This window comes from Cajanus cajan, chromosome 5 (assembly GCF_000230855.2).
Source record: "Cajanus cajan strain Asha chromosome 5, NIPB_CcT2T_4, whole genome shotgun sequence".
In the NCBI taxonomy this organism is placed as follows: Eukaryota; Viridiplantae; Streptophyta; class Magnoliopsida; order Fabales; family Fabaceae; genus Cajanus; species Cajanus cajan.
Window position 1 is genome coordinate 59,062,379 of NC_138521.1, and position 23,835 is coordinate 59,086,213.

General features: G+C 33.0%; 2 protein-coding genes across 2 annotated transcripts; one reads left to right on the forward strand and one right to left on the reverse strand.

Annotated features, from left to right (window-relative positions):
- Positions 1–5,119: 5,119 nt before the first annotated feature.
- On the reverse strand, positions 5,120–6,479 carry LOC109811687 (uncharacterized). The gene is made up of 2 exons (XM_020375491.3): positions 5,693–6,479; positions 5,120–5,548 (listed from the first exon to the last, which is right to left on the reverse strand). The coding sequence occupies exons 1-2, from the start codon at positions 6,299–6,301 to the stop codon at positions 5,387–5,389; spliced, it is 771 nt and encodes a 256-aa protein (XP_020231080.1). The 5' UTR covers positions 6,302–6,479; the 3' UTR covers positions 5,120–5,386.
- Positions 6,480–18,196: 11,717 nt separating this feature from the next.
- Positions 18,197–21,433, forward strand: LOC109811682 (hydroxyproline O-galactosyltransferase GALT5). Its single transcript, XM_020375480.3, has 7 exons — positions 18,197–19,032; positions 19,121–19,359; positions 19,465–19,755; positions 19,834–19,962; positions 20,050–20,223; positions 20,829–20,936; positions 21,059–21,433. Exons 1-7 carry the CDS (start codon positions 18,345–18,347, stop codon positions 21,266–21,268), a joined length of 1,839 nt encoding a protein of 612 aa, XP_020231069.1. The 5' UTR covers positions 18,197–18,344; the 3' UTR covers positions 21,269–21,433.
- Positions 21,434–23,835: the final 2,402 nt, after the last annotated feature.

Sequence of the window (23,835 nt, forward strand, 5' to 3'; positions counted from 1 at the left end):
CTTCTAAACATGTTAATTTAGTCTCTCTTAACTTAAAAATAAAACATTATGAATTTTTGGAGAAAAAAGACTAAATTCACATATTTTTTAAAGTTTAAGAATCAAACTCATGGATATAAAAATATAAGAATCTTGACCATATTTAAGAAAAAGTATACTATATAGTGACTAAAAATACATTTTTCCCAAATAAAAAATATTTTTGTGCCAACCATATTTTGTCGTTCACCCAATAAATTAAGCTCTAGATTGTGACTGGGAGCCAACAAGAGCCTGTGCTTAAGCCTATCCAGGTATGCTGATACCAATTAATTTGGTTATATTTACACATTACTAAAAGCAGAACCATGCAAAACTAGTGCAACATGATGCTAAATGCACTAATAACAATAGAATGTTTTTTGACTAATAAAACGACGTGACACTTGATGTGTGTATTTATTTGGACGAATCTACGATGCATCTCCATCAACTTCAAAATAAAAAATAAAAAATAAAAAATAGAGAGAGAGAGATCCATTGGCACCACCATCCATATTGCACTTCACAAACCTTGGAAGGAATCAATCAATCTATTTTGTTATAAACGGTATTAGAGATCATATAATAACTTGAAAATGTTTTAATATGTGAACATCATTCCAAGAATGAAAATATGCCTTTTTCGCAAAAAAACTAGATAATACCAACGCAAAGATTATCATAGATATAAACTGGTTGAAGCTAAAATCTTTATTTATGAAACAAGCATTATTCATTTTAAGCCAAATCATCCAAATAACATGAACCAATGATGACAACACCTCCCTAACTTGAGAGCTCCAATTCCTATCCAAAAAACTCAATAATTTATGTGTTACTTTTTTTTGTTTCCTTTAATTTAATGTATTTCAATCAATGTCACAAATGAATTTTATTATTCTCTCTTTTATTCTTAAATATAATTACTAAATTCTATAAAATAACAATTTTAATCACAAAATAATAATTTTAATACCAATTTTCACCACGAGCTAATTAAATTAAATTTCTAAAATATAATTCTTAAACTCTACAAAATAAAAAAATTAATTATAAAATAATAATCTTATTCACTAATTATTTAATTATCTTTCAAAAGTTAACTTAATTCAAATTAATTTTTAAAATTTAAATTTAAAATTAGAATTAAATAAATTAAAATAAAATAAACATAAAACTGCTTTGAGAAAATCAAATGGTCAATTCCCATTTCTCAGCAACCAGTTTGTGCAAAAAAAAAAAAAAAAAATTCCCCAGCACAGTAGAATGTGGTACTTTAGTAAATACTTTATAACTCATGTAATTGTTGTACATATTTAATTTGATTGTAATAAAAAAAATAAAAGCCTAAATATGTAACTAAAGTTTGTCGTTTATAATAGCAGCGGTGGGATGAACTACAGGGTTTGTAGGGCCATAGGAGGATGTGCCAAAGATACCTTTGGATATGAGTAATGGACAAAACGGGATCGCAAAAGTGTAACATGAACACGAGCATTTAGGAGATCTGGGTCACCCTTTTTAGATCGTCGTTATTCTCGATAAATTTTCTCATACAAAACAAGGGAAATCCAATTTCTTGCCTCAATTATTTGGTTAACAATTTGCATTAAAGTACAATTGATCTTCATGTTCGGTTATAAAACCACTAATTCTACTTCATATCATTCATATAATCATATTCATACATTCTTCCTTCCACCCTTGTAGTGCTTTAAGTCTCTAACATTCACACGTTCTTCGACTTTTCCTTCTCCAATTTTCATGATACCAAAATCTTAGATCCAACACAATCATGGCGACACAAAAAGAAAAGTTTATTACCAGTAAGAAGTTCCATGCGAATCACCTCCAATACGCTCTTTACGGAATGTTGAAAGTTGAACATCATGTTTATTATAACTTCGAATATCTTCTTGCTACAAAATATTACTCAAATTTGATCTGATCATTACATTACTCGTACAATATACACAAAAAGGGATAAAAAAACGAATGTCACATAATGCTTGTAAGATGACAACACGGACACTTGGATGAAGTGATTTACATACTTCAATCTCCGCCCTGTCACATTAGCATAACCTCAGACTTGAGATATGTGAAAATTAAGGAGGTGTATTGGAATAAGATTTAAAAAAAAAATTTAATTAGAAAAAGTCTTATGTATTTTAAAAGATTTTACAAAATTTTTATGACTTTTAAAGTTTTATAAGATTCTGTAAGACTTTTAATCAGAATTTTAATAAATTCTACAAAAATTTTAAGGTTCTACAATTACGAAAATTGCATGAATACTTACCCATGTAAAGCAACAATTAGAAGATCCCCATCGGCAACCCACATTTGAATTCCATCCTCTTATTAGCTCTAGAAATTGTAAAGCATACACTATCACGTGTGAGTGCCATTCGTGTAATAGGAGGGATTGCTTATCAAAAAGTTTAATATATGTTACTATCAGACCAGCTGCAGTTCTGCTAACACACGGAGAAGAAAGTACTAATTTTCTAAAGGAATAGACCTTGAGAAATATCATTGCAGAAGAATTACACCAAAATCCACAACTTTAAAGTTCAAACACCTCTTGTAAGATTTGAAACTATACAATTACTTACTAACAGCCTTGACTTTCCCTCACTCAATTTAATAGAGACTAATGCAAGATTGATCTTCTTATAATACTCAAGTCAAAAAATAAAAAAGGTTATATATAGATTGTTCGAGTATCACCACTGTTTTGATTCAATACATGACTCCTTAGATCAGGGACTGGTCGAGTATCCTGCCTTCAACAAGCATTTTTTAAGCAAAGGAACATCAATAGATTTAAATATTCTATTCTCACCAAATTTGAATCTTTTTGGAAGCTATAGTTCAAGTCAGAAAACTTTCAGTAGTAATTATGTATAAGGAAGATTCTTTTACCAAAGTTTAGAGAATTCTTCGAAGTTGGCCTTTCCTTTTGGTATCCAAGGTATATATCACTCCTTGAAAAAGTACCTTTGAGATTGATTTGCATCCAGATACCAGAACATTATGAACAGGGCCAAAGTCAACACACACGGATAAACACAATCAGAGCCTTAAAACTCATGCAGATTGTTTTGGAGCTTGAAACCATTTCAAACAGAAAACACTCAATTTTTTTTTTTCATTCAAGTGACAAATGCATGGAATAAACAAACATTTTGGTTTCATCCCACGCTTCAGCAGGGAAATGGGCCTTTAGATCTGCATCCGACAACCCCCTCATGTCCCCAATTTAACACTCATGGAAGTGAAAGGAACAATGCAAGTTCAAATTTATCTTTTAGCCAGTGAAGAAAGGGTCTCTCATACTTGTAATAAAAACCTCCAATCAAGTACCTGCTCTCTACTTACAAATCTCTGTCAACCTCAAGCATGCAATTCAGTCATAAAAATGATAAGTTTATAAGCATCCCAGAATATTATATTTGTCAAATTCATTGTTAATCATTAATGTAATTTGGGACCAAAATCAGCAAGCCTTCAATTTGGCATTCCTTCCATCAAATCCTGTATTACAGAATCCCATTGAATAAAGATTCATCCGCATTCCTCAAGTTAATCATCCGGGTTCAACTCATTCACTCACCTTTGTCATAAAAAACATTACCGAAACATATCATTACATTTATGGTCTGCACTAAAACTAAACAACACCAATGCAAAATGTCTGTCTAACCCATTCTACTCTCTCTCAACCGCAGCACCTTCCCATGAACATATTATAATTACAAACATCCCATTTCATAACTCTGAAATCTCTCTTACAATTAAGAATCCAACCCAACCACGTTATAAAACTAAATTCTGCACTTTAGGGTCCAAAGTTGCAGTATGAACATTCATAAGAAGTAAATTCAGCACAGAACAGAAAGAAACACAACAATAGAATACTAATTAAACACGTGCAGAGTAAACACCACAACAACCACTTAACAAACTCAATCCGCACAGATTAAGACCTACATTCACAGAAGAGAAAAGAAATGCCATAAACACGAGCAAAGAACCAAACACCAAACTCAAAGGAAAACAAAAACCTTTGAGTTTGCGACCATTGCCTTCAAGTTGAACCTGCTTTTTGTACCGCGGTCTTAAATAAAAGAATGTATAATTTTTGATCCATGGAGAAATATAGAAAGCCTCCAACGGAATGCGTGACAAAGGACTCAAAACTAGTCGCCACAATACAGTGCCATGCCGGCCCATACACCCCATTAAATTCCTGCAACCACCCATCTAACATCATTGAACAAACAACCATAGAAATTTTTTTGAAACACTAAACCAAGTCCCAACACAAGAAGAAGCATAGATTAATTAATTAATTAACCTGTAAAATAAAAAAAAATGATTTTTTTTATATAGAAATATCCTTTACTACGATTCACGTAATTAATAGAACCCACCGAAATTATTATTCAAGTCACAGACACATATTGTGTGAGTTGGAAGACATAACATCAAATGAACCTTTAACAAACACCCCTGTCCACTGCTGCCAACATTTTCCTTTTTATTCGGGTGGATGTAATATTTGAATAAATTTGAGTTAAACTATGAAATAAAAGACAAGATTTCAAATTCTCGATCATAGGATTAAGAACTTGTACCTAAATTAACAAATGGACAAGAGCGAGAATGGAGGGTCTGGCATGGACCCCAATATTTGTGAAAATTGAATGAATGCACAAATTTTGCAGGCAAGAAGTAGTGAGCGAGAGCGACGTGAGAATACTAACAGCACGTTCTGTGACCTTTCATGACTAACAACAAAATGCCTTATCATTTCAGATATCAGATATCTGATATATATCCCAGCAATTTCACTTTTCTCCTTTGGTACATTAGCTAGGGACACTACTCGCCATATTTTTCCTAGTCATCACAGATATATAACAACTAAGATGAAAGTTACCCCTAGCAAAAATTGTAACTAACATAACAAGGCAAGATCACGTGCTAGGTTCTAGTTTAATAAAGACAATTATTTAGAAGATCTTAACTTCAAACATAATCGTTAGGCAGAAATTTGTTGTTATAGTTTGTAGCAACTAGATACAATTAATTGAAATAAAATAATTTAAAAATTAAAATTTTAATAATTGTACAATCAAATTAGATTTCAGCCAAAAAGTTAGATACATGACATGTAGATATACCCAACAACAATTGAGGCATGTCCCTTGTAAAGTCGATTTCTTCCATTTGTTACACACCGTTGAGACCCACAAAGAGGGAAATAAAGTGGGTGATCCCTTTTTTAATGTACAGAGTATGGTTCCACTCTAAACCTTTGTGACTTTGTGCAGCAAAATTCTTGCCACCATTGCCTTCAAGTTGAACCTGCTTTTTGCACCGCGGTCTTAAATAAAAGGATGTATAATTTTTGATCCATGGAAAAATATAGAAAGCCTCCAACGGAATGCGTGACAAAGGAGCCAAAACTAGTCCCCACAATACAGTGCCATGCCGGCCCATACACCCCATCAAATTCCTGCAACCACCCAACAAACATCATTGACCAACCAACCATAGACAAGTTTTGAAACACTAAACCAAGTCCCAACACAAGAAGAAGAATAGATTAATTAATTAATTAGCGACTAAAATTAAAAAAAAAATGATTTTTGTTTTGTACCTTCTTGAGGGAGAGCGCAAGGGTCTTGGATGTGAACTTCTCCATGCTATCTAAAGCTTTTCTGGCACAGTCCACAGCATGGATCTGCATAAACGGTGGCATATCAACCGAAACCATTTTGGCACCATTGATCGCAAAGACATCTCTTAAATCAGCCTGTGACCCACGGAAGGATCTCCTTCTACCCCCACCGGGAGCAAGAGACATAGACACAGACACGGACATTCTCTCAGCAACATCGTCATCATGTTTCTCCAAATGAGGATTCCTAGTCCTGGTTTTCTCGACCTCGACCACACCCTTTTCAGTAGGTTCATCAAGTTTCCTCCTTTCCAATTCCAAACACGCCCTTTTGGGATGCTCTTTGTGGGTTTTCTTGGCAGGCACAGTAACTATAGCAGAGGTCGTCATGGCCTTGGCCTGCACACGGGTTTCAACAAGAGGAGAGTGTTTTCGGGGTGGACGGGTTTTGTGAGCGTGACTCAAGTTGAGGCTGGTCAATTGTTTAACCAAAAAAGAGGGTTGGTAGGTCTGAATGGGATCTGCGTTGGTGGGATTGGGTTGTGGAGGGTCCAAGTTGCGACGTTGGTGGGAGGAGCGGTGCGCCATGGAGAAGGTGGAAGGTGGAAGGTGGAAAGTGCGAAGTGAGTTTGCAGTTGCAGAGAGTGAGATATAGAGTTGGGGAAATAAGTTAAAGTGAAGAGAAGAAAACAAGGATGGTGGTGGCCACTTTGCGTGTCTTCATGCTACTTACTACTGTGCACTAGATGGGGACTTGTGTGGTGACTGGTGAGTGAGATCGGTGGAGTCGAGTAAGCTAGTTTAATTCTCCCACGCGCCATGGGGACTGTGGGACCCACGATGAGGAGTTCTTGACCGTTGACTGGATACGATAAAGATCTTACGTATTGGAAATAGAAATAGTAGGTTAGGATAGGGACAGGGTACACAATAACATTGTTCCTATTATTCATTCATATTTTCAACGAACCCTAACAATTCCTTCATTGCTGTTTGCGTTGCCGTGTTAACGTTATCATGTTTCAAATTTCTGGGTTTGCGTATGCCTTCTTACAAAATATACTCGAATTTTTTTACACATATTATTTTTTTTTAAAAAAATTACTCAATTAACCACTGTGCAGCTTTATTTACAGGGATAGAACCATTCACTTGTTTTAGAACAGCCTGTTCCAAAATAGAAATTACACAGTTTTTTTAACTCCTGGAACGGCCCATTCCAGGAGTTGTTTTAACAAAGGGTTTGTGATTTGGAACAGGCCGTTCTGGTTTTAGAACGGCCCGTTTTGGGTAAACAGTAAAACTTGCGTTTTTCTATAAATAGACCCCCTCCCCTTCATTTTTTTATGCAATTTCAGCTGAGTTTGTCTTTTTTACTCCTTTCTTGTACTGCTTCTGATTCACCTTGATAGTAAGAATTTTTTTTTGTTCAATTTTCATTAACCAAATATCAAAAATGTTGTTGTGGAAGCAAAATGAGCATAGGTATGCTTTCATTGGTAGAACGGTAAGTTTAGCACTTTCGTTATTTACTTTAAATTTCAATTAACTTGTAACAAATTAGTACTAATTTTGGTAATTATTGCAGGAGACTGAGAATATTATTTGTTCTTACTGTCATTCAATACCAGAACCTCACCCTCTAATTGTTCCTATACTAGAGGAAGTGGGTTTTTCTGGGGTTGCAAAGCTCAGACATCTAAAAGTGGATTACGCATTAATCACAGCTTTGGTTGAAAGATGAAGACCTAAGACTCATACATTCCATTTTCCAACGGGAGAGTGCACCATAACACTGGAGGATGTTGCACTTCAACTTGGCTTAAAAGTTGATGGTTTACCAGTCATTGGCCCAACATTATATGACTGGGAGGAAATGTGCTCCACCTATCTCGGAATCATGCCAGTTAAAGGTGAGTCACTAATTGGCTCTATGATTAAGTTAAAGTGGTTAAGAGATAATATGTTAGAATTACCAGAGGAGTCATTTCAAGAACAACTTGATGCACATTGTAGATCATATATATTAGGTTTAATAGGAGGTGTTTTGATGCCTGGCAAAACAGGCAATAAGGTACATCTTATATATTTATCTTTATTAATAAATCTTAGAAGAACAAGACGATATAGTTGGGGATCGGCTTGTTTAGCTATGTTATATAGGGAAATGTGTAGAGCTACAAATGTTAGTAGCAAAACAATGGGTGGTTGTGCATCTCTGTTACAGTCTTGGGCATGGCATCGCATGCCATATATTGCGCCTATTTCCAGGTTACCAGCATCATTCCCTCTAGTCTGTAAATGGAGTAGGGGCAGAGTTTTAAACTTTCAAAATGTACTCATAATGATGTTGTTGGATATAGATCAAGGTTTGATCACATTCAAAATGACCAGGTAACTCTTTAAAATCAAAGTTTTATTATTTTTTTTATTTTCTTTTGTTTAGCATAATATGTTAACTAAAGAAGTTTAATTTTTTTTGTAATTTTTATGGGCGCCATATGGAGTATTGCAAACAGCAATACCGATGCAAGCATATAGAGATGCTCTACTATGGACATCATGCACCTCCATTATTTGTTTTGCAATTGTTGAATGACACCAATTTGATAGAGTGAAATTGCAATTTCGTCTCTTCCAGGATGTCCCTTCTCCACCAAATAATTTGGATAACATGCACAACATTGACATGAGGGGAAGACAAGATGAAAATTGGGTTACAAGACATGCTCAGTGGATCGACATATGGAACAATAGACGTGAGCACACATTGATGGGTCATCCAATGCAAGGCCCACTGTTTCACACACGAGAATACATGGAATGGTACATGGCCAATTCCATCTATTTTTTATCTGTGCCACGACTACTACAAGATCCAAGGACCCATCAACAACAAAGGACTTCCACAACATTTGAGACTGGTCGAACTTCCATGCGATCGCATGAAGAGACTGGTCAGCATGTATCAAATCCTTAGTACGTCACTCCTGAACAAAACATAATTGACAGACGACATTCATTTGCAACAAAATTCAAATATACTCCCTATGTTAAATAAAGCTGCACAGTGGTTAATTGAGTAATTTAAAAAAAATATATTTATGTAAAAAATTCAAATATACTCCCTATGTTGAATTAACTGACAACTGCTATGTTTTTTTAATATAACTCTTTCCAATCAAATCTGTCTTTACATAAGTAAAGTTGTATTTTTGTGACTCCATGCCCACCGAAGATTCATATATAACTTTTATTAAGTTCGAATGTTAAATGACTTTAACCAACAATTTTTTTGTATAAATTTTATGATTTTATTAAAACTGTATTTTAATTTTCTTCAATAAAATATTGAATTAGAGAATGATGAGTTTTTAGAAAAATGTAATTGAAAGAAAAGATACATACCGATCTAGTTCTGGGCTTGGAAATTAGTGATCAAAATACTTTACAATAATAATATAATTATATTAAAAAAAATTGTTGAATGTTGGTGGGAATGGTGTTTCCAGTATAGTCTCTGGTGGTGATAGGCTCATAGGCATAGCACACTGCACACATGCGGGTCGTAATTGCTGTTGGGTCTTTGTTAGTAAAAGCCTAAAAGGCCGAAGAGGAAGAAAAGTGCCACCATGTGGGGTTAGTGTATGATTGAATTAATAGTTAAAAATTTAAATAGAGTTGATTTCAGTTTTTTAAATTTAAATTTAATTAAAACTGACTTTAATTTAATTTATTTATGTTTACATATTTTTATTTTAAAAGATTTTTATCAAAATAAAAATTTGTTTCAGTAATAGTAATTAAAATTACTTTAATAATATAAATATTATTTATCTAATTATTTTTCAGTTATATTTGAATTGTTAAAATATTATTATTATTATTGTTAAAAAATAATATCATAAATTAAATTACAAGTAATACTAAAATAGTTTCATAACAGTCAAATAATACAAGAGCCCAAAAAAAAAACGAATAATCAAATCAATATATTCACTACTATCAATAAAAAAATAAAACAATTCAAGTTGTTAAATATACAATGAAACTTCTATAAATTTAATAGATATCAGTACCTTACATATCAAACAATCAAATATTTTTAATAAAATAATATATTATATACATAAGTAATACCTTATATATATATATAACAATATTTTTATTTTGGTTGAGAGGTATGTTAAAATAGAAATATCATTCAACTTAATAAGAAAAAAATTTACCAAATAAATCAATTCAACGTGAGCGTCAAATTAAATATTTAAATGGTAAACCAAACATAACATTAATATTGGATTTGAAAATTGCAGAAATTATTGTGAACATGTCTTTAATTGGAAGGAAAATTTGCTTTCCCCCTTTAATCTAACAACTTTTTTTTGCCTCAACTAAATATTCTTGCAGACAATCATTAAAATTTTGAACTAGTAATTTTAAGATAGCATTTATTATCGTTTAAACATTTATATCATTAAAAGAAATTTGGCTCCTCTAAAATTTCCGGCAAAGTGATATATGTATTTATTTTCTTCGATTTAAATTAAAGTATTCTAGAAACTTAATATGAACGATAATTAATTCTTTTTATTTAACATACTTTTTATTTTAAATTAATTAGATTTTATTAGAAGTATTCTAATGAAAAGATTTAAGAAAATATCACTAAAATGATCACTTAGAGTTTTTGACAAAAATCAATCATTAATAAAATAGATAAATATTTTATACTAATAATATAATGATATAATAATATATGCTTATATGATTCTCTATACATTTATAAAAAATGTCAACTTGATATATTTTGCTTTTAATTTTATTTTAAAATCGTTTATTTTATTTTTTAAACATAAAATAATGTCGTTATAAATTAAAACAAATATTGTAAAATAAAATAAAAAGTTTATTGAAATAAATGATAATTAGGGAGAAAATATGAGATTTCATTCAAGTGTTTGAGAATGAGAATCATAGTTTTAATACACTATTAGTTATAAGTTTTACTGCTATTTTAAATATAACTACAAAAATGAAGTCAATCACACAATGCAATTGGACTGTGACCCCTAGAAGTGTTTTTGTTTTTTTTTTGTACAAACTACTTTTATCGATTATTCTGCCATTTTTTTCTTAATTAGTGTCACACTAATATTATATTATATTATATTATATTATATTATATTATATTATATTATATTATATATATATATATCTATATATATATATATAATCATTTGATATCCTTTTTGTTCTTGTGTGGTCACACATGTATCTACATTTGTTATATTCATTTTTTTTCTTCTTATTATTATCCCTTTTAAGTCTAACTTTCACTGCTGTATTTTATAGAGAGACATCATACGATACGACATAAGTACTTCTCTCTGATTGGGGTAGGTACTTTACTATAACAAACAATTTTTTATGTTTTTCCTCCATTTAACAATTAAACTTACATATGGTAAAAAGATGGATTCTATAATTTTATCGCATCTATAAAAATTATTCATTAATTTATTTAGATCATTTAAAAATTTCATTCATCTAATTTATTTAAAACAAAAGATTTATCAAATTTATCTATTAATAATTTTTTTAATGAATGAATATTTGATCTATTCATAAAAAAAAAAAAATCTAAATATCATTTTTTAAATTTTTTTCTTTTATATAAATCATTACATTTTTATATATATATTTTTTTAAAATTCTTAAGATCTTTTTCATATGTTAAAATAAATTTTTTTAAATCTCAATCTAATAAATATCTCATATTATAATCTAATAAATTTTTAAAAAAATAATAAATAGATCATTAATAATTCATAAAATAAAATAGATAGATTGAATCTAATTTTTTATTTTTTATTTTATTATATAACTTAAATGAATTATTTAATAAATAAATCATATATATAATAAATAAGTTGATTCATTTGTTACCTCTAATCTTATTTAAGATATCCTTGTTAATGTTTTTATCATTTTGTAATGTTATCCCAAATATTTTAATTAAAAAAAATGTAGTGTGATATTTCTCCCTTTTTACTTCCAAGTCATTTGCATTGCATATGTCACACTCCTACTCAATTGAAAATCAAATCATTTGATTTTGAAGGCTATCTCAAAAGTTCAAGGTTAGGGTTAATTATTTGCTTTTCTTATTCCTCAATAAAACTATTATATATATATATATTTATTTATTTTCTTATTCTTCAATTAAAAATAAATATTTACAGTAACATAATACAATTAAAAGATATAATTAATTGTCAATATAAATTTTTTTTACACAAGTAATGTATAACTGATTAACTATATATATATAAAAAATAGATAGAGACAATCATTGTCTTTATCTCCTAAGCACGTCCAGGACTATATTAAACAAGTAAATACTAAAGTTTAAGCGTTGATGCAGTATTATTCCTACAGGAAAGTCCATAGCCACACCTCGTAAAGTTCTCACACTAGTAGTTACTCTATCATACGTGTTTTGTAAAATCGAAATATAAGTAACAGAAATACCTCATGTTTTTTTTCAAGTCAATAAAAAACATATATAAATTTCTATTTTTCCTTTGTACTTTTTTTTTTGGCGGCACTCACTGTGGTACTTTTCCATCACCACCACATAATTAAGAGATAAAATAACATATATATTTTAGACCTTTTTAACATAAAACCAAAATAAATATCGTATTCCTCGCTTATTCTCTTGACTTATGCTTAATCACAATTAGTTTCCTAATTTAATAATGTAGCCCATAAGTTTTACATCAATTTAGTTTATACAATTTTGATTATGGAAATTAATTATTAATTTAAAAGGTGATAGTTGATAGTTAACACTATTCCGTACTCTTCTTTTTGTTCACTAAGACACAATTCTCGTGCCTTGTTACATGATAGAGGATACCCTAAAAATTCTCTATTTATATATTGATATTGAGAGATTTGGAATTTGAGTCATTTAGTAATATAGGAGTATGTTCATAAAGCTCGTGGAACAAGCCATTAATCATCCATCTGATTTTGATCTAGGTTTTATCTAATTTTAAAATCAAAATTGTTTAGCAGCCATCACGATGTAGTTGCAAAGAGGAAACAATGTCTTGAATAGTTGGATGTTTTTAAACCTAAATATGTCTTCTCGTGGAGAGGGTGAGAGTGCAGAGAGAAAGTGCATTCACATCGGTGTTATTTTTTTATTTATATTTTTTTCTAAGAAAAAACCTCTGCGTAAAATATATATTATTCAAAAATGAGTATTTTTTAGAAAAATAATATAAAGGAGGTATGTTTATTAACTATGGAAGGCATATTTATCAATTTATAAATGACTTATGACGATTTACATCACTTATATAATATATGTTGAAAAAACTTTTCTTTCATTTCATGCGACGAAGAAAATTGTTATCCTCAAATTACATTCTTTTATGCATCTAAAACCTTAATCGTAAGATAAATGATAATTCACATTTGATACATGATGAGGTATGCTATTGCTACAATATGTATTTACATTTAATTTATCTAGGTATATTACATTATAAATAATAGATATTCAAATATCTAAAATGTTTATTTATATTAAAATCAATTAAAATATATAACATACATTCATATTCATCTATTAAGAGAGAAAGTATCATTTACTCTATTTTTTTAATTAATAATTATGAACTAAGAATTGAATTAACACCACATTATCAAATAATTGTTCATTTCTTTGAAATAGTTTAATTGATAACGAGTGTTTTGAAAATAAAAATGTTGTAAATTAAAATATTGAAAAAAAAACATTTGCCTTGCATAATGCGGACAAATGGAGCAGAATCTTTTACACTTTCAATGAATTCTCGAACAATTCTGTCGAGACCATTCCCCACCCCATTTCTGCTTTTCAAAATTCTCAAACTACATCTATGAATGTTCTGACAATAGAACAACGAAAATGTATAACTTATTCTATAAGTTGAAAATTTACTTCGGAACCCAGAAAAAAAACAAGAAAAAAGAAAAAAAAGAGCTGTGTGTGAGAGAGAGAGAGGGAAGCTTCGTAAAAGATCTGTAATGTATGACTGTATCCTTGCAAATTTTAAAGTTTAGGGTTTTTTTAAGTTAAAACTCTAACAAATGCATAACGTGCACTCATTTTTACCTCATAATATTTCACGTCTTAATTAATTGTCTTAAAAATTCTTAAAAATTTGAATTATTAATAAGATAATATATAATAATGGATCATAAATCGTTTTGAAAATATCAGAAAATAAATTGTTACTGTGTTAAAATACACACTTCAATTATCCTTGTTATAACGGGTCGGATCTTGGGTCTCGATCTTGTCGTTCCTATCCGGGTAGTCCGATGTGAGGGGGGGTGTGCCTGCAAAGACACTCCAACGCTCAAGTAAGTGCTCGGCGTAATAAATGCGGTAGTTAAAAATTAGTTACGTACCTCGAAAGGGGTCTATTTATAGTGTTCCTTATTGGGCCGTGATTAGGAACTGGGCCCCGGAAAATTAGGGGGTTAATCCGGCTCATTACTTAAATTAAACTGTCGTAATCGTATTAGGAGTTCCGTGAATGGGCCGAGTAGGCCGATCCCTACTATTTTGTGAGGGATCGGTATGCTCGGGTGGTCGGCACAATAAATATTGGTTTAGGACATCGGTCGATTCGGTCGGGTCGGTTCAAACCATTGATTCGGCTGGGTCGAGCTCGGACCCGTACGGTATACAATCCCCACAGCGTTGAGGATGTTAAAGACGAAAACGGTTAAAGAATGGCAAAAATTTACAGTTTGACTCGGAGGGATGGGTATTTAGTCTAGTGGCATGGGGGTACCGACTAATGAGGTCTCTGCCGGGACGTTGCTGGGACTTGAGGCCTCGGGTGTTGGGGATCATCGTCGAGGACCTGACAACTGTAGGCACGACCAATCGAGGTGGATTCGGGAGATTATACCGAGGTCTCGAGCACCGATGGACGAGCATTGAGGTCTCGGTAATAGGTGGGACTATGCCGAGGCCTCGAGCTTGGTGGATAAGTATCAAGGTCTTGGTACCATGCCGAGGCCTCGAGTACCGGTGGATGAGCACCGAGGTCTCGATAATTGGTGGCATATACACCGAGACCGTGAGTGGTGTGGTCAGCGTCGAGACCTCAGTAAAATGCATGGAATATGCTGAAATGTTGAGGTAGGGTGGATAAGCGTCGAGGCCACGGTAATTGATGGGGCACATACCGAGACCTTGAGTAGTGGCGGATAATTACCGAGGCCTCGGTAATTGGTGTGGATCCTATGCAGGGGCCTCGATTGGATTAGGCCTAGGCCAAAACATTGAGTAACCGATACCTTCTCTCGAGGTCTTAGGTGAGTGGGACCTGCCACGTTGGCCTCAGCAGTTACGAGTGTAACGATTACCAAATCTGGACCGTTGGATGGGAAAGATCGAACGGTCGTGATCCGGACGTGTCTCTTCGCCTCCCCCATTTACCTTGCCTATAAATAGGGGGGTGGGTGTGAGAGAATTTACTTGTTGTAATTTCTCCGAGCTCTCTCGAACAGAATAATTCCGAGCATACCGAAAAAGGTAAATTTTGTAATTATTTATTTTGTAATAAATGGAGAAGGGCTATTCCTCGGCTAGGAGTTGGACATCATCGGACGCGTCGGGCACTGAGTCAGATAGGGAGGGGTCGGGTTCAAGTGAGATATCTAGGCTACCCCCACTGCAATGTGAAGTTGTATTCCCTTCCGACCACCCCGAACCGGAGGATAGTGATGATGATGTGGTTGAAATAATGGACCCGGCGTCCTTGGCCGTGGCTTTGGCGCAAGCCACCGAGGTAGATGCGAGAGGCGTAGGCTGGGTCGATCAGTCGAAACCAAATATTGAGGTGGTTCAGGCCGAGGGCAACGAGGAAGAAGTAGAGCCCGTTGATGTGCGAGGCAAAGGCGTCGTCGGCTCGAGTACTCAGCCCAAAGCAAAGATCGACTACGGCACGGTGGAGATGCCGAGATATGAATGGGTCGACGGATAAGTCGGCATCTACTTCTCTAAGCTGTCCGACCAAGGACTATTGGATAAGTTTGTGTCCTTGGAAAATTGCTTCGGGATTGGGGAGGGTCACTTTCCGCTGCTTGCCGAGGCGTGTGTAGATGACGGGCCGGACACTGATTTCGTTTTTATGGAGCCGGGACCCGACGAAGATGACTACTTTTACGCATATATGTGCTGGTTCCAAGACCTCGGCATTCAGCTGCCCTTTGATGATTTTCAAATGGGGGTACTCCGAGTGCTCAACGCGGCCCCGACACAGTTGCATCCGAATGCTTGGGCCGCGATGTAGGCGTTTCGGAACCTATGCCTAAGTTTGGGTCTCACTCCCCGACCCCTAGCTTTTCTTTACTATTATACTTGTCGCCCGAGCAAACCGGTGAAATGGGTGTCATTGGCTCGAGTGCTGAAGCGGGGGTTCCTTCGGGCCTTTACCTCCTCTTATAAAGGTTTTAAGAGTGGCTTCTTTAAGGTTCGATGGGGATCGAATTTGAGGGATTGTTTTTATGGTTTAGGGTTTAGGGTTTAATGTTCCTGTGTTAGGATACACACTTCAATTATCCTTGTTATAACGGGTCGGATCTTGGGTCTCGGTCTTGTCGTTCCTATCCGGGTAGTCCGATGTGAGGGGGGTGTGCCTGCAAAGACACTCCAACGCTCAAGTAAGTGCTCGGCGTAATAAATGCGGTAGTTGAAAATTAGTTACGTACCTCGAAGGGGGTCTATTTATATTGTTCCTTATTGGGCCGTGATTAGGAACTGGGCCCCGGAAAATTAGGGGGTTAATCCGGCTCATTACTTAAATTAAACTGTCGTAATCGTATTAGGAGTTCCGTGAATGGGCCGAGTAGGCCGATCCCTACTATTTTGTGAGGGATCGGTATGCTCGGGTGGTCGGCACAATAAATATTGGTTTAGGGCATCGGTCGATTCGGTCGGGTCGGTTCAAACCATTGATTCAGCTGGGTCGGGCTCGGACCTGTACGGTATATAAATAGTTAAAAACATAGACGTAATTGTTTTAAAAAAATAATTATAATCTATACTTTCCAAGTATAGATGTAATTATTTTTAAAAATATACACTAGCCCATGTATTTTTTGATCATATAAAGTAGTAAACTGAATTAGTGACATTGTGCAAGTGGCACAATATGAAGAAAAACATGGTCTTGCACGTTGTAATTTAGAGATTGTGATGGATACTTTAGTTCTAAATTATTTTTTTGTAGCAAAATATCTAGGAGCTTTTTTTTATTTATTTATTTTTATTTTATAGTAATTACATTGTTTGTAAATGAATTGATATATTGCAAGTTTGTATAGGTTTGTAAGACTGTTAGTTAATTAGAAGCTGATGGCATGTTTAGGAATAAGTTATGGGTCATTTTAATGGCCTTATATACAAATAGGTTTGTTACAAGTATATTGCGAATAAATTGGCTTATTTAAAGATTTTATTATAGAATAAATTTTATATAAATTTTAAAATTAGGTCAGATTTATACATACCAATTAAGTTGGGTCTAGTCACCTCTTAAAAAAAAAATAGTTGGGTTTGGTCATAAACAAAACTTGTAACAAATAAATTAACCAAACTTTTGAAATTAATAATTTGCTCAGGCCAACATATTCCTATCTCTATTGTGAAAAATGTAAACACAAACATTTACTTTGTAACATACTAACATGATTTATGTTAAACTTTTTTGAAAACACTTATAAGAGAAAAAAAAATGAAATATGATTCTTCATAAGTTACAATTTACTTATGCATAATTTGATTTATAAAAATTTTATCCTATTAACTTCTTTAAAATCTTAATTTTAACTTACATACAAGTTAATTTTAGTTTATAAAGAAATTTATTCTTCTTATTTTTCTTTTCTATAAATGTTTATAGAGAGTTTATCCAAACATATTAAAAATATTTTTTTGTCTAGCAAAATGTTTTTTAACTCCTTCTCCCCCAAGCCTTTTTCATCAACATTCTTTTAGTTTCTTAATTCGTTATGTTATTAAGTGATTCATATGGATTTGTCTAAGTGGATAAGCAGCCTAGTTAGAAACGAAAGCCCAACTAAGAGCGACATGCTCAGAACAATTCTGGTCCAATGTCATATCTTCATCAAAATAATTGGCAGAAGAGTGGACATTTGGGGCTTGGTTAATCTTTCTTTTGTTTTCTTTAAGTAAACTTTATTTAGATACTTTTTTTCTAGGTATGTTACTAAAAGATTTAAATTTGTGTTTGGCTGCCAAAAAATAAATAGATAAAAAGATAAATAAATGAATAAAAATAAATAAGAAAGATATTAAAATTTAGAAAAGAAATAAAAATATTATGAATTTTTAATTTAAAAGAAAGGAAAAAAATAAAAACTTAAATTACTAATTTACGTAGCTTAAATTGTGATGGATGCATCATGAAAAACTTAAACCGAATTGGTGACGAAATGGAGTCTGGGCATAATTTTATAAAGTCGGGAAATTGCAATGATAAGAGATGCATGGCGGAGGTAAGGTAAGGTAGAAACTAGAAACGACGTGGTGATGATCGATCGGAAATTGCAATGCGAAGAGATGAAAAGAGGGAGAGTAGGCAAGAGTTTGGTGGCATTGAGCAGGCAACGCTTCATTTACATTCTCATCGCTCTTGCGCTTTTCTACCTTGTCTTCTTCACCCTCGAAATCCCCTTCGTCTTCACACTCACGCAACACCAACCCTCTCCCACTCGCGCCCACCCTCACGTTCACTTTCGCCGCCCAAACGGTGTCGTCTCCGGCTTGTTGCTAAACCACGCCGCATTCGATTCGGACCTCTACCAATCCGCCTGCCGTGCGGGGAAGGCCGTTTGGGCCGACCTGCAATCGCCAGCCCTCGTTTGGAAGCCCCAGAACCGATCTGGGCCTTGCCCCCGCTCTGTCTCCGTGTCTGGGCCTGAGTTTCTGGGCCGCGGGAGTGTCATGGTCATTCCCTGTGGCCTCACGTTGGGCTCCCACGTTACGGTGGTTGGGAAGCCCTTGAGGGCGCAACGGAGGAGGTGTCAGTTCGTGATGGAGTTGCAGGGGTTGGAGACCGTGGAGGCTGAAGACCCACCTAGGGTCTTGCATTTCAATCCCAGGCTTAAAGGGGATTGGAGTGGGAAGCCTGTCATTGAGCTCAACACTTGTTATCGCATGCATTGGGGTTCTGCATTGCGTTGTGATGGTTGGAAATCCAGAGCTGCTGAAGATACTGGTAAGAAAACGTATGTTTAATAAGCAAATTCCTGATAAATCCTTTACTCAAATTGCGTTTTGATGGTTGTGACATGTGTTTGATGCAGTGGATGGGTTGGTCAAGTGTGAGAAATGGATTGGGGGTGATGATGATGATAGGCATGCGGAGGAGTCCCAGGCAGCATGGTGGTTGAAGAGACTGATAGGTCGGACTAAACATGTAATGGTTGACTGGCCATTTCCATTTTCTGAGAACAAGCTATTTGTTCTTACTCTTAGTGCCGGGTTAGAGGGCTATCATGTTAATGTTGATGGGAGGCATGTCACCTCTTTTCCTTATCGCACTGTGGGTAATCATTAATCAATGTCCTTCAACTTATTACTTTGAACTTTGAAGGGCTTTTTACTTTTTACTTTTTACATAAGAATCTTCTTGTTTTAACTTCGACAGGGGTTTACTCTTGAGGATGCCACTGGCCTCTCTTTGAGTGGAGACATTGATGTCCATTCTGTATTTGCTGCCTCTTTGCCTTCGGTGCATCCCAACATTTCCCCGCAGCAGCATCTTGAATTTTTGACCAGATGGCGTGCCCCGACTCTTCCTCGCTTCGGTGTGGAATTGTTCATAGGGATCCTTTCTGCTGGAAACCATTTTGCTGAGCGGATGGCTTTGAGGAGGTCATGGATGCAGCATAGGTTTATCAAATCTTCTAAAGTTGTGGCTCGTTTCTTTGTAGCACTGGTACTGCAGACAAGTTTTTTTATTTTATGGTTATTTGGTTCGTCGTGTACATTTCTTAACTGTTGAATGTTTTAACAGCATCCAAGGAAAGAAGTTAATGTAGAGTTGAAGAAGGAAGCAGAATATTTTGGTGATGTTGTTATTGTTCCTTACATGGATAACTATGATCTTGTTGTGTTGAAAACGGTGGCCATATGTGAATATGGGGTAAGTTGTTGATTGTTTAAAAATCTTTCAGCTTAAAAGAAGAATTAATTTTAAGTTAATATATAAGATGTGCTGGACTGTTCACAGGTTTACACAGTTTCTGCGGACTATATAATGAAGGGTGATGATGACACTTTTGTAAAAGTTGATGCTGTTATGAATCTAGCAAGGAATGTTCCATATTCTATGAGCTTTTATATTGGGAACATTAATTTCCACCACAAACCCTTGCGCCGTGGTAAATGGGCTGTAACATATGCGGTAATCAGAACCTGTTGCCTGCTACTCTTATCATATACACATAGCATTCAATGAAAATTTCAGGGTCTGTTTGGTTCAAAGGAGGGGAGTTCAAAGGAGGGGAGGGGGGAAAAAGGGAAGGAAGCCAAGAGAGGGAGTTAGAAATTTTTTATTTTGTTGAGAGGAAGGAAAGAGAGGGGGTATAGCTTTTTCTTGTTTAGTTCAGAAACGAGGAGAGATTATAAAAACTAATTTACTTTTGTATCCTTATAATTTTAAATTTAATAATATAAAAAAATATATTTTGGGTATTATTTTAAAAATGTTTTAAAGTCTCCTCCTCGTCTCTTCAAATCCGGAGAATTAAAATTGGATCAGGAGGAATTTTGCTCCTTTTCCATCCCTCCTTAAAATTGAATCACACAAGAAAAAAATTTAAAAATCCTATCCCTCCATTCTCCTCCAACCAAATACTATGTTATTGAGCATTCGGAGCTCTTACTCTAATAGAATTGGTTGTGATTGATTTAAAACTGGCTCTCGTTTCCTTATTCTTGTCACATCTAACGTCTTGCTGGTGATAATTTTGGTGTATGTATTTATTTATTGCTGTCTTCTACTTTCAGGAGTGGCCACAAGACTATTACCCACCCTATGCTAATGGACCGGGTTATATTTTGTCTTCTGATATTGCACACTATATAGTATCAGAATTTGAGGTTCATAAATTAAGGGTTAGTGTACTAATTTATCATTGCACATTTTCTATATTGTCCTTTGATGTCTCAAGTATCTCCATGCTGGTGCATCTGGTGTCCATAGTGGTTGAAGTTGTTGTATTTTCTTCTTTATGCAGTTGTTTAAGATGGAAGATGTGAGTATGGGAATGTGGGTCGAGCAATTTAACAGAACGAATCCAGTTCACTATTTGCATAGCATCAAGTTCTGCCAGTTTGGTTGTGTAGAAAACTATTACACAGCCCATTACCAATCGCCTAGGCAGATGACATGCTTGTGGAATAAATTGCAGAAGCAGACAAGGCCTCAGTGCTGCAACATGAGATAACGTTGAGGTATAGGTTGCCATCTTTGAATTCAGTGAGGAACAAAGTAAATAAGTTTTGCAGTCATAGTTTAGCTTCAATGTTGTATATATAGTGGAGCTTGGATAGTTAAATGTAGCCATGTATAAATGCGGCCTTCTAAATTTCATTGTTTATTTATTTATTTATTCTTTTGGAAAAGAATGCCATTATTTAGGTTACTCGACTCTTACCTTTTACCCTGACGGGTCATATTATTATTATTATTATTATTATTATTATTATTAGTGTAATTAAGATATTTTGTGTCTCTATCTATTATTTTATTTAAATAAAAAGTAAAATGTAAAAAAAATAAGAAGAGATTCAGTTTAACACACTTTTAAATCAGAGTTGATTTAGATAAGTAGTTAAAATGGGTAGATTTTATCTTAAAGTAATTATTTTTGTATTTTAGGTTTTTTTCTTCTATATCACAAGTAAGGGTGTTAAAAATCTATTTCGAATTTAACTATTTTGAAAACTAAACTATGTTAGACTATGAGGGTTTTAAAAGTTGTGTAAGAAAATGTATAATTAATTTTTTTTGTCAGACACCACAAAAGTAGTCATGTGCGCAACAATATCTTTGTCTAATGTTATGTCAATAATTTAAGTGTTAATGATCAATTAATAATATCATATAAACAATTAAGAGATTGATAAAATATGTAAAATTTTAAAAGTTGAATAATAAATATACTAATAAAATAATTATATGTAAACATTTACAGAAGCACGAAGCACGAGTGATAAAATATAAGATCAAGTTCTATTTATACAACAATTTTGAGACTACCTGGGTTTGCAGGTTGTCCTTCTTTTCAATCATTTTCTTCTTCTAAGATACAGTCGTTTCCTCTGTGGACAAGAGATACCCCGCAGAAGAAAAAGATTTAAGAATTGAGAGAATTTAGAAAAGTAATATGTCAACCTTCTGAAAACAATAGTGGAACCTATGGCTTTTTCTTCACTTAGGCTTTGTTTGGATTTGAAGATAGAAAAGGGGGAGTGGAAAAGGAAAGATTTGAAGGGAAAGTGAGTGGAAAGTGAGGTTGTTTGGATTAAGGGAAAGTGAGTGGAAAGTGTAGAGAAAGTTTGTGAAAGTTTGTGAGTGAATTGATTGATGTGATAGATAAAAATAAATTTTTTAATTGATAATTGTGTAAGATTACTATTTTACCCTTAAGTTAAAAAAGTTTATAATTATTATAATTAAAAAATAAATATATAAATTTTAATTTAAAAAATTATAAAATATTAAAAATAATTTAATTTAAATATTTACTTTAAATTTAATGATAGATAAAAATTAAAAATTTAATAAATAAATATGATTTATACTTTTACCCTTAGATTAAAATGAGTATAATATTATTTATTATAAATAATAATAATTACAATAAAATTATATTAATAAGTATAATTTTTAAAAAAATAATAAATAATGATAAGAATAAAAATAAATATTAAAAAAATAATAAGAATCATAATAAACAATAATGATGCTAATTATAATAAATAATATTAATATTAATAAAAATAAAAAATATTATTATTTTAATTTTATAAACCGGTATTATTTTTTTTATATTTTCACTTTTTGATATTAATATTTAAATAATAGGATTTTCTTAATATAAAAAAATTGTATAATAGAAATAAACAAACTTTAATATATATAAAAGTGAAAAAATAAAAATATTAATATTTAATTTATATATATAAATTAAATATTAAATATTAAATATTTAAAAAATATATATAAATTAAATATTAAATATTAAATATATATATATTAAATATTTAATATATATATATAAAATATTAATATTTAATATATAATATATATATTAAATATTAATATTTTATATATATATACGATTATGTTATATGTATAACATATAACATAATCGATCATGTTATATGTATAACATATAACATAATCGATCATGTTATATGTATATAACATGATCGATTATGTTATATGTTATACATATAACATGATCGATTATGTTATATGTTATACATATAACATAATCGATTATGCTGTGTATATATACACAGCATAATCGATTATGCTGTGTATATATACACAGCATAATCGATTATGTGGCCAAGCATAATCGATTATGCAAGACTACATAATTGATTATGGCCTTGCATAATCGATTATGTAACCTTGCATAATCGATTATGCTTTCTTTGTATATGCTTCCTCTACTGCATGGCACACTACGCATGCATGCGAAGGGGCATTTTCGGGTTTTTATAAATCCTACGTGGCTTTCTTCTGCTTTCTTCGCTTTTGTGCGAGGACGAGAATCACGCTTCTCCCCCCTTTCCTTCACCTTTTCGTCGTCGCAAATCACCGGAAACGAACAACAAGTTTCTTCACCTTTCTTTGCTCGTGAACAGTAAATCCATGGAAACAAACACTACCTTAAACACGCGAGTGATAATGACCACAGTTTTGTCTACTTCTTCACTTCTTTAACCCTTACCAGCTGTACCATAGTTGATGTTACGGATTGAAGCAAGTGAAATTTAT

Coding starts and splice junctions, on each gene's coding strand:
- LOC109811687 (XM_020375491.3), bottom strand. CDS start 6,301: ATGGCGCACCGCTCCTCCCACCAACGTCGCAACTTGGACCCTCCACAA. Junction 5,549..5,692: donor TTGCGCTCTCCCTCAAGAAG/GTACAAAACAAA, acceptor GGGTGGTTGCAG/GAATTTGATGGGGTGTATGG.
- LOC109811682 (XM_020375480.3), top strand. CDS start 18,345: ATGATCGATCGGAAATTGCAATGCGAAGAGATGAAAAGAGGGAGAGTA. Junction 19,360..19,464: donor CCTCTTTTCCTTATCGCACT/GTGGGTAATCAT, acceptor TAACTTCGACAG/GGGTTTACTCTTGAGGATGC. Junction 20,224..20,828: donor AATGGGCTGTAACATATGCG/GTAATCAGAACC, acceptor TTCTACTTTCAG/GAGTGGCCACAAGACTATTA.